General features: G+C 47.3%; 1 protein-coding gene across 1 annotated transcript; it reads right to left on the bottom strand.

The window, feature by feature from the left end:
- Positions 1-2924: 2924 nt before the first annotated feature.
- Positions 2925-10535, bottom strand: SERPINF2 (serpin family F member 2). Its single transcript, XM_031053673.2, has 9 exons — positions 10480-10535; positions 9341-9478; positions 8641-8703; positions 7261-7672; positions 6833-6976; positions 6461-6664; positions 5520-5662; positions 4712-4916; positions 2925-3975 (listed from the first exon to the last, which is right to left on the bottom strand). Exons 2-9 carry the CDS (start codon positions 9398-9400, stop codon positions 3650-3652), a joined length of 1557 nt encoding a protein of 518 aa, XP_030909533.2. The 5' UTR covers positions 9401-9478; positions 10480-10535; the 3' UTR covers positions 2925-3649.
- Between the last annotated feature and the right edge of the window lie 755 nt (positions 10536-11290).

The raw sequence follows: 11290 nt of genomic DNA on the forward strand, positions 1-11290 counted from the left end.
ATAAATGATCTGGAGAAGGCAACAGGGCACAGGGGTCTAGCTCTATTTTGCAATAGGGGAGCACCCATCAGTGCATGTTTAAATCAAGAGAGTCCATTTCTCATTAGGATTATATTGTAGAACTCATTGTAACTCAATATTGCTGAAGATGAAATACAGATTTTGGGAGGGGAAAACCCCAACCCAAATCAGTGGGTGACAGATCCATTGAAGGCTAATGATGGTCAGGCTGGGTGGCACCACCAGAGAGCAGTTGGTTTTCCTTGTCCCTAGTTATTCTTGGCTTTTCCTACCCCCCACAGTCATTTGTTACTGGCTACTGGGATAACTGGATACATGGCTGGTCCAGGGTAGCTGTTTGCCTTCTTGGGAATGCTGAAAGTAAATTATAGCCAGTAATGCCAGTGCCCCCAGCCTGGTCCTGCACTGGGACAACTTTCTGGGCTGCCAGCCTCACCACTAACAGGTAGGGATGAGTTATCCATAGATACTGGCACTGAGCTCACATAGTCCTTCTGCAAAGAAGAAAGGATGGGTTTAGAGAAGCTTTAGCTGCTGCTTTTGCAAGCTGGGAAAGCAAAGCAGGCTGCCTGCCTTGTGATTAGTCTGCTTCAAAGGTAACCCCTTCTAACAAGAGAAACAGCTCTTCTTTCAACTGCTTCTCAGCTTGCTCTGTGAAGCATCTGTGGACAGATGTTTGTACTTGTTAATCTTCCATTGTCAGCCCAAGGAGGGGCTGTGGAGAGATCTTCAAGTGGTTTGCATCTCTTTTTGATACCTTATTTGTGGTATTAAATTGCCCTTTCTGGAAGGACCACTAGAGGAGTTTTTACATCTTGTTTGTATCTTCAAATGAAAGCCCATCTCTTTAAATACAGGTTTGGTTTTAAACCATTTAAATCAGAGTGGCAGTTGTGCAGCCTGTTATTATAGACCAAAGCAAGCTTTATTCCTGTAGGTGACGAGTAGCCCTGAAATGCTGCATTATACTCATCTAACAAGATGAGTTTTGTTACATCAGTACATTTTATTGTTGTTCTGGGTTGGAGTCAAGAAAGCAGGCAGTATGCTGTCTGAACAATGTTCACCTATGGAAATACTGATCATGTTCATAAGAATTTGCTTTAGCAAGGGAAAAATACATCTAATATTAAAGATATTGAGACCGATTTGGTATTCTCAGCCAGTGGTGCAGATGAGCTCTAGAGCAGCCGCTCTGTGCTAGTCATGTCTTTTCAGAGGAGAGCTCAGTCAAAATGAAAGCTTAGCAATGCAAAGTGGAAATTCCTGAGCACAGACATTAATATTACTTTGCATGTTACAAATTGCCTCTTCTGGAGAGTCGCTGGAGTGAAAAAGAGTCTTAAGGTTGATGTAACTGATAATTCGTTGAGCAAAGCACACTCATGGAGGGCTGCTGTACTGTCAAATAAGATGAAATTAATAGTTTGACAAGAATAGCTTGAAGGAGGAGGGATGGAAGGAAGATAGGAAATAGGAAGCAAGATGTTCAGGAAACTGAGGGTGAGGGGGGAAAACTTCATAGAAGACGGAGAGCTGGAGGGCAGAGGCTTGAAAAGGAAGACTTGTACTTTGTGCAGTGCAACACAGTGGAGTTCAGGGAGGTGAACGCTGAGGTTGCAGCAATACTTACCTAAGGCATGGGATGGCATTTCTGAATGTTAGGAATGAATCTGTATAAATAAATAAGCTAAAATGTTCCCTGTGGCCTAAAGCTATGCCCTCATAGTAGGGTTGAATTCTTGTGGCTTTACTTGTTAGAATTACGTGGCCCTGTAATTACACCCTCTTTTTGAAGGCTATGTGTCATTGCATGGGTTAGAGGGGTAGATATTATCTTTAGCTGTTCTTCCCCTTTTAGACTGCAAGAGATGTGTAATTGCAGGTTAGAGCCAGGGCTTTTTATTCCCCAAAGTCTCCTGCATCCCCGAAATTCATGGTTAGTGAGTCAGTCCTTCTCTTATTCCAGCAGATGGTGCAGACTATTCAGGGATGGAGGCTCCCAGAAGCATTCTGCTCCTTCCTTTGAGGGAAGGCAGACTTCCCGAGTGAGGAAAAACACTGCCAGGAGGATGGCCCTTGTGCTCTCTGACTGCTGTGTCTCAAAAGCAGAGCACCATCCCTTCAACAAAGAAGCTGAGAGAGTTTGGAAGCAGAATCCACTATGGATAGCAGTTATTTTGCACAGAAAGAGCAGCATGGCAGGCTATGGTGAGTTAGATTAATATTCTTAAGTGCTAGGATGGATTGGTTGCATAGAGGGTTCCCAAGATTCTTTCATGGGAGCTTATTTCTGCTACCTCAGAATAAGGAGCCAGGGAGCTGTGCCCAGAAGTGAAGCTGTAACAGGACATTGCCTTTTGCCAAAAACAGGGCAAAATCAGTGACATTCAGCTACATGTGTCAAAATCTGCTCCTTCTTCCTCTGGAAGCTGTCCCAGCCATCCATAGCATCCTGTTGTATCCCATTAGAAGAACAAATTACAGATAGTAGATGTCAGATCAGCAGCTTTGAACCTCCTAAATAGAGACCAGCAATGATCAGGTTTTGCCCAAGAGAAGGGTTAAGGACACATCACATCACTGCTTATCACTGCATTGCTGCTCACAGACAGAATACTGTCCTGCCCCTGTGCCACTGAGCTCATTCCTAATGCAAGGAATTCTACCCATTTCACAAAGCCATCTCTGACAGTGAGTGTTCCCTGCACACCCTGCAGGAGAGATGCCTAAAGCTTCCTGGTCTCAGTCCTTGGATAGTCTTTATGGGTGAGCCATTTCCCCTTACAGACCCTGTTTTCCTCCCAGTCTTTGCAGTTACCCAGGTTGCATGCCTTTTTCCTTTCTCAGTTGGGACTTTCAATGTAACACCTTAAGCAAATATATTCTGCTTTACTCTTTATTATTCTGCCAATGTAAAAATTACTAAAAAACACTATAAAATATGTCTTTTAAATCTAGCATTACCCAAGAACATAGAATTTCCCAGGAAAAGGGCTGCTGATAAGGATCCAAAGGGCTTTCCCCACTGCAGGCCCTCCCCCATCAGATCCCAATAGCCAAGGAGTAGGAAAAGGGAATCTTTGAGAAGAGCTTGTGCCTGGAAATGGCTGTGACACATCCTAGAGGAGACAACTGGTTCCTAGTCCAGGGGATCTAGAGGTCGCTTCTAGGTGGGTACAGATGGTTTTCAGAGGAACACTTGGAAGTAGACATGTTCCCAGGAACTGCGGAAGGAAGAGCCATATTAATATCTCTGGCTGTTATCCAGGCTGCCAGATGCTAATGATGATTCCAGGCTACAGGGGACTCTAGTAAGAGCTTAATAAAGACTCAAAATAAGAGTCTGGGGACAAGGAAGTCTCCCTTGGAGGACTAAGAGCCCTGGAAGGGAAATCCGGGCAGGACAAGCTTTTCAAGGTTCAACAGAGAGGAACCCCAGCCTGGAGAAGCTCATCAAGGCTGGAATGGGCTATCCCAGGACTGGTCTTTAGGGATCTGTAAAGGAAAGCAGCAAGGGATTGCCTCCTGAGGCCTCAGAAGGAGGTCTCCAAGGACAGAAGGCCTCTCTTAGCTGGTCCAAAGGGTCAGGTAGCAGTCCCAGAACGCTCAAGGCTCTGCTCCTCTCTTATTTGGGCCTGGGGTACTCATTGGCATCCTTTGCTTCATGTGAGTCCTGTGGCTCTTTGAGCTGGGGAGCAGCATTGGGGTTTGGGTTCTGCACACTGCCTATGAAGAGCGGGATGCCTGTTTCATCTTCAAAGATAATGAAGACAAAGGGACGGTCGAGGCTGAAGGCAGAGACTGAGCGTGACATAGCAACACTGGTTGCAGCAGATGCTTCCACCCCATCTTCTTTAAGCTCCAGGGTAGACTGATGCTGTATACTGGATACAAAGAGAGGCTCCTCTGTGATCTTCTGGAGGTTTGGGCTTGTGAACAGTTCCTGGAGGCCTACAGAGAAATGAAAGCAAGTTAATCTCAGTAAACCCAGTTGGTGCCACCAGCTCTGTCCAAAGGAGGCAATTCCCTCATCTGTGTTGTCCACCATGGACTGGAGAACTGGCAGGCAACAGAAACAAGGGCTGCAAGCCGGCCAATCCCTCTCTATATGAAGAGCTGAGGGTGCCAAAACCAGAATAGGAGTGTAAGAACTTAAGGTTATCCTTTAAAAGCAGCAGCAAGGCTGAAGGCTCTTTCTTGCTTGGCTGGGGACACTTTTAGAGGTATTATTTTGTAAGCAATTCTGCAAAACAAAGTGAATTCTTGATTATTTCTCATTTGGAAATGCAGGTCATGGTGTTCTGTTTCAGTAAGTGTGATCTGCAGTCTCTCTGGTGGCAATTTCCATGTCCTGGACACTGTGTTAAATGACAAAGTAAGAGATAAAGGTTGACATGCAGGAGGATGTTGGTCTTGGCTACAAGTAGGAGAATAGGAAGAACTCGTAAAGATTGGGAGGAACTGTGAATGCTGCTTCCTCTATAGTATCATCTTCTTGGAGCCAAACATTTGGTGCTAGGCAAGCAAAGAGTAAGGAGGAGGAGAGGAATAAGAGATGGAAGAGTTTGGATGTTATCTGGAGCAAGCTGTGAGGCACAGCTTTAGAAACAAGGGTGGTAGGGTTTGGTGTCTGTGAACAGATGCCATATAGATGGATCAGCTTCACTTATTCCATGCAAATCCTTACCCATTTGACTGAGAACCCTGTTGAGTTCCAAGTGGTGATCCAATTTTATTTTGGGGATCTTCACTGCAGTGGGTACCTCTGTGGGGAAAAGCCGGCATAGTTGTCCATAAGGGAATTTCTCTAGCACATGAGAGGTATTCCAAGTATACTGGTTTGGTACAATGACCACAAAACTCATGTTACTCTTAAAGGGAAACTTGGCCACCTGGAAATAAAACCAACCAGAATCAGGGAATAGAAAGGCAAATCCAGAAAGTGATGCTTTTAATATAGCCTTTTTGCAATTGGTCTACAGAGCTAGTCTAGCTATGGGATGAGAACTGCCTGTTGAGAAGGAGGAATCTGGACAAAGGTTGTTGGAATAACAGCATTAGGCTTTAGTAGTTAGCCACTGACTGGTATAGATTGAACACATGGTAGAGCGGAAGCCCACATGCACAAATGCTGTACCTACTCTGGCAGTAGCTGTGTTCTGAAGGGCTCCAACAGAACATTGTCTGAGTGAATTCCTTTCCATATATCCCATATTTCCTCATTTATCTTTAATTTTTTAAACTCCATTAATTCCCACTTGCTGGGAATATCTATCTATCTATCTATCTGTCTATCTATCTATCTATCTATCTTGTTCCTATAGACTGAGTGTGAAGGTTCAATGTTCTTGCTAGGGCAAAGGATGCTTATTAAGCTTTTGTGTATTACGCCTGTTAAGAGACATTTAGGGGTTTGGGAGAGAATATTTGCAGTCAGTTAAATATCATAGGAAGAGGTAATTCCATCCAAACTTGTGCTCCTAATGGAGCTTTACCTGGAGGTCGTGGGACTCCAGTGTAAACCAGCTCAGGGAGTACTTCTGGGCTTTCATCATCTCAACTGGGACCACGAACTCATTGTCAAGGTGGAATACATCTGGGCTAGTGAAGCTGGGATCAAACTTACTCCTCCAGAACCCTAGAAAAAAATAGAAGTTTAGAAGTCAACAGTTAAATTTGGGTAGGAAAACAGAAACTGCCCCTCTGACACCCCTCCTATCATAACCTCTCCAACAAGGCAGATTGGTGGTGACCAGGAAAGTAGAGGTGCAGTGAAGAGGGCTGTGAAATACAGTATGAGGGCTGGAAAAGCCCTAACAACAGGAAGCTCTTATCTTCCAGAGAGGGACTATGGACTAACACAAAGAACAGGGATTAATCCTCATGCCTCAGGATGGGAGATTAGTGAAGGCTGTGAAGATAAAGTAAAGGATGTTTGTGCTTTGAAAAATGGAGAGCCTTTGTGCTGTGCAGGGTGAAACAGTGTTCCAAGACCAAGCTAAAAGATTCACAGATTTACACTGCAAGTAAGTGCTTGGTTTGTGTTTCAGTGCAGAAGCCTCAGGGAATTAAAAGAGGAAGATGTGCCTGACCACTGTGCTGCCTCTGAGCTCTGTGGTTGCTGTGTAGTGAGTTGCATTTGATGTGATTGAGATGAGCAGGGATGTGCTGCTGTTTGGGATCCTGAATAAGGAGACAAAAATCCAGGTTTCACCTCCTGCATTCTGGCTCTGCTGTCAGGTAGCATTTTTAGCACATGTGAAGCAGTTGGGAATCATTGCTGTAAAGAAATCCAAGCAAGAGGAACAGCAGATGTACAAGAACAGGACAAGCAGATTGCCTAGCAGGAAGCAATGAAAGGAGATGCTGTTCAGCCACAGTGCTAGCAGGAAACTGGTACATTTCTAACTACTGCTCTTGAAAAGTAAGGCCTCACCGTGGAAATGGATGGCATTGAGCAAGAGCATCACTGTGTTTTCAGGGAGCTGCTGTAGGAAGGTGGGTATTTGCCCATGAGTTGCTTCCTTTACCCACTTATTTATGGCTGTGAGGTCATCTTCATTGATCCCAGAAAGAGTCATGGGCTTTGCTCCATAGAATTTCTCTGAATCCTCCAGGAACTTCTCTTTCACCTCAAATCCTGGGGGAAGGAAAGAATTCCACAGAAAGTTACCAGCCAGTGGCTCAGCCAGTGGTGTGACACTTCCCAGGAGGAATGCTGAGCAATGATTCCCAGTATGCCAGTGTGCTTCCATCACTCTCTGTCAAGCAGAGGTTTATCCCATGCCAGTAGCATCCCTCCTCTCACCTTTCTGCAGGTACAGACGGGATGCAAGGCTGAGGGTGGATTTCATGAGCCTCCTCCGAAGGGTGCCCAACATGTGGTGGACACAGGGCACCGACTCCAGATGCATCACCTCCAGCAAGTGCTTCTCTGTCTGATTTGCTGCTCCTAAAAACCAAAGTCAGATTACTGTTAGGTCATGCCCATGTAGTGGAAAACAGGGATCTAGCTTCCCACTGTTGGAAACAGCCTATGTCTTACAAAAGAGGCTGGAAAAACCTAAGCATAGGAGCCTCAGCTGGGCCACAAAGGGCAGCTTCAATTGTAATTGTGCCTAATTAAAGCCACAGGAGCAAGATGAAGTGGAAGGTGCTGTATTTAATCTTGGCATTTGACACATTGGTTCCTAGGAGGGGGTACAGGAAACAGTGCTTTTGTAACTAACAGGTTACCCAGTGCCAAGTGAGACAAGGCGAGGGCGATGCTGAGGGGTGACAGGATCACATTGGTCCTGTTGGACTCCAGCTGGACTTCTCTCAAGAGATCGATGCTGAATCTCATCAAGCCATCTGCTAGCCTCTGGCTCTTCTTCCAAGTCATCTCACAGCTTTTATCTTCACTCTCTCCTTCTTCTGAAGACGAGGCAATCTCCCCAGATGGTTGCTGTTCGTAACAGCCCACAGCCCCAGCTCTGGCTTCATCTGTGTTCCATTCATTCTTCATGCCTGGCGAGCTGGTGGTGAAGGGTAACATGGATCCATCAGTCTCCTGGAAGGTGTCATAGGTGAAGTCTGCCAGGTCTGTGTTCAGCACACCCCCTGCTCCCAGCAGAGCAGACTGTTCAGCTCCAGCATGTTTCACATCCTAGGGAGAAACAAGGAGGATGGGGCTGGGAAAGCAGGAGCAGGGCAATAACCATCCCTCATGGGCTTCGCTGTACACCTAAATGGGTCTAGAAAACTCCAGCTCTGGTGGTGTGTTCACTTCAGTTTGCCTTTTAACCTGGAGGCTAAAAGCACCTCATCGAGTTTGGAACACAGAAGGTTTTGTATGCTCTGAGAACAGACCAAATGAGGGTCTTGCAGTGGTTCTCTGCTTGCTCCCAGGGCCTGCCCCAGGTAAATGAGCCCAGAGGCATGGTTTGAGGGCAAGAACCATGACCTGCTCAGTGCATGTCCTTTGCCTTCACCTTTCATAGATCCATCATCCTCAACCTTGATTTCACCTCCTCCTCTCACACATTTTAGCACTCAGCACCGGTCAGTACCTGTATTGCTGCCACAGCCTGGATCCCTTCTGGCTCAAATCCTCCTCCGGGCATCTGCCTTGTCTGTTCTGTTCCATCCCATCCCTCTTCTCTCCAGATTTCCTCATTTTACATCTTTCTAAGCTGTAGCCTACAGCACTGCCACCACTGTCCTCACGTTTGCATGCTCTGAAACACATTTTTTCCCCTCGGATCTCTCTGTTCCCACACGCATCCGGTAACATTCCTCTGCTGCACTGTCAGAGCCAGGCTGGATGGGTAGCACCAGCTCCAGGTCTTTCTCCCTGTCACCCTCATAGCTGGTTGTTTTCCTCATCTTCCCTAATCAATCAGAACTTAAGCAATCCACTTGCCAGTCCCTGTACATTCCAGCTACTGATTACTCCATATGCTTCCAGCATGAAGGAGCACAGCACTGGCAGCCACAGGGAAGGAAGCCTGCAGATAGATGGGCTTTCTCATTGCACTGGCACTGTTAGATTGCACTGCCTGGGCCCTTCCTATCTCAGGAAAACCATAGCACAGTATAACTTCAGTCCCCTTGCTGGAACCAGTCGTTGCTTACCTTCAGGTTCCCATCCTTGTCTAAGAAGAGATGCTTTTGCTCAATGGCTTGTACTGAAGAAAACTGCAAGGGAGGGGAAAATACACAACAAAGAAACAAAGTCATGTGCTAGGATTCCTCAAGACTCCCGTTCCTAACACATTCCCATGGGGCCAGGTCAGAAGCTGGCACCAGTGTGGCTGCAGCTTTAGGATGCAGACCCCAATGCAGTGGGATCCACTGTGCAGAAGCGGAAGTGAGTAGGAGCAGGGAGAGGCTGCAGAGAGTGGATTTGTTTGGAAAGGGACCAGGCCAGAAGGGTACAAAATCCTGTATCCCTTAGAGAGTGAGCAGTGCAGTTTTGCAATCTCGGATCTGACAGGGATCCAGATTGAAAATGGGAGTGAAAAGAAAGCTGCTATTAAACAGCCTCCTGTTAACTCCTGAAGGTCATGGACACTAAATACAGTCGAAGCCAAGTTTCCAAAGAGCTTCTACCGAAATCCTCTTGAATAATGAGAACACCCACACCTATTTCAGCTGGGAAAAAGAAGATCAGAAATCTTCCTGCTCTAGAGCACGGGCTAACCCCATAGCAGAGAAGCAGCGTCCTCCATCAGTGTGCTTCCAGAAGCATCAGTCAGTATTTGCCCCATGGGCTGGTGCAGAAGACCCACTTTGCTCCCTTCGCTGACCAGAACCCCCCAGCATCACAACTTACCCTTAGGTGACTGTGCAGAGCAGATAGGCAGAGCAGCCACAGACCCCAGAGGAGCACCATGTTTCTGGAACAGAAGGACCAGCTGAGAGAGGAGCTCTTTCCAGCTGCCTGGCAGCAGCAAGCTGAGCCTGCCCAGGTCTACAGGGAGAAAACGATCAACCTGGCCAAACAGGTTGGCGCAGAAGCTTGCAGAAAGCAACAGGGAGATGAACAATGCTGCAAAGAAACAACACAGGGCTCCTGGCACCAATGCCAAGGCAGGGAAATTGGAGAGGAACAGGGACCTGCACCGCAGCAGAGCTGTAACCACAGCCAGGCTCCTCCGTGACACCCTCCTGCTTGGATCCTGCATTTCTGACCCCATTGCCCTCATTCCCCTGGATTGCAAATGGTGTTTCCCTAATCAGTCCTGCACACACTGTGCCTTTGGAAGAGGATGAGAGCCTCTGCTCCTTTCCTGTGCAAACCATGGAGGTATGGGCACAGCACCCTTGGCTCTTGGGAGATGGGTTACTAACCTGCCTCAGTGGGACTGTGGGCACTCAGCAAGTGCTGTCTGAGAGGGACTTTGCACATAGACATTGCAATAGCAGAGCAGTTTCTGAGCAATATGTGCTGGAATAGAGAGTCCTCCCCTTCCCAGCATTCGCCTTCCTCCTTGGCTGGCAAATCACAGCCTCTCCTACCCCTGTGCTCCAGTTCCAGTATGGGATACTGAGAGCAGGGCTTCCAGGGCTATGGATAAAGGCCACTCATTCCCTAGCCACTGCTTCATCCAGCCACTTCTCCCTTTCCAACATAAATAACAGATCTTCTTCTTGACATAAAGCCTTCATCCCAAAGCGCAGCTCTCAACACAGCTGCCATACACTTTATTCCTAGGGCTGCTTCCCCTTCTCTAAGCTTTCACCCAAAACTACTGCACTGTGACCCCAATTTCTCATTGGAAGAAGCAAAACTTGAGGCCATTTCATTCCTCATCCCAAATCCTGCTGCTATATAATAACCCTGAATGCCCCTTTCTTTCCTGCTCTGTCCTTTATCACTCTGCCCAGTTCACCCCTTTCTCCCAGAGAAACACTATGGCTCATTGGAAAAGCCCCTATTTAATATCAAATCCATGTTCATTTGCCCCTTACCTGAGGCTGTCCAGGTTGGAGCTGGCACCTGCCTTAGCGTGGCTGATGGCTCTGTGTGGGGGAGCTTGTCCAGCTCATCCCTCCTCCCCACCACAGCGACCTTCGGCACCAGCCCCTGTTTGAGGCAAATATTGACCCACAGCATCCGGTTAAACATTGGTTTGGGGGAATAGGAGTGGATTTGTGGTGCATTTGGAGATGGGAGATACTTTGGGCTGCTTAAGACTCTTAACACAGAATTGACCAGCTCCAGAGTCCCCTCAGCAGAAGTAACACGTGAAGTCAGTTGTCCACTTTCCATATACTCCCTGTGCTGGGAATATGCTCTTTTATTCATAACCTTTAGTGAAAAGGTAGGGCTTTGTATTTATTGCCACAGGGTGCTCTGCTTTTGGAACCAGAACCCCCCAGATATTTACTCTCTGTATCACAGCTGCTGCTGCTGCACCAGTTTTAGCAGATGGCTGATGCCCAAGGCCCTGTGGCCATGTACCAGAGCAGGAGGTGGTGATGCTCAGGATGAGCTGAGCCAAGAGCAGCTGGTACCTCCCCTGGGGCACAGCCCCAGGGCTCCACAGCACACACATGGAGGAAGGGCCTTGGGAATGGGCAGAACTCCAGTGGATATGCGGAAGCCACCGTGACCCTTCCCGGCTCTGCCCATGTCCTCAGTGTCAGAGGAGTCACTAAGGAGCAGTAGGGAACCCTAATGGGATTGCAGCAGCTTTTGATTCCCAAACACCCCAGACACTGGGAGGGAGGCAGGTTTGAGCTCTGCAACCAGAAACTGCTGCAACTTGGGGAGCTACTT

This window comes from Melopsittacus undulatus, chromosome 13 (genome assembly GCF_012275295.1).
Source record: "Melopsittacus undulatus isolate bMelUnd1 chromosome 13, bMelUnd1.mat.Z, whole genome shotgun sequence".
Lineage (NCBI taxonomy): Eukaryota > Metazoa > Chordata > Aves > Psittaciformes > Psittaculidae > Melopsittacus > Melopsittacus undulatus.

What these genes read in the sequence shown, in the direction of transcription:
- SERPINF2 (XM_031053673.2), bottom strand. Translation starts at nt 9,400, where the DNA reads ATGGTGCTCCTCTGGGGTCTGTGGCTGCTCTGCCTATCTGCTCTGCAC. An exon ending in ACAAGGATGGGAACCTGAAG is followed by an intron (nt 7,673 to 8,640) that starts GTAAGCAACGAC and finishes GTTTCTCCCTAG; the next exon opens with GATGTGAAACATGCTGGAGC. An exon ending in CAGGGTTCTCAGTCAAATGG is followed by an intron (nt 3,976 to 4,711) that starts GTAAGGATTTGC and finishes ATTTCTCTGTAG; the next exon opens with GCCTCCAGGAACTGTTCACA.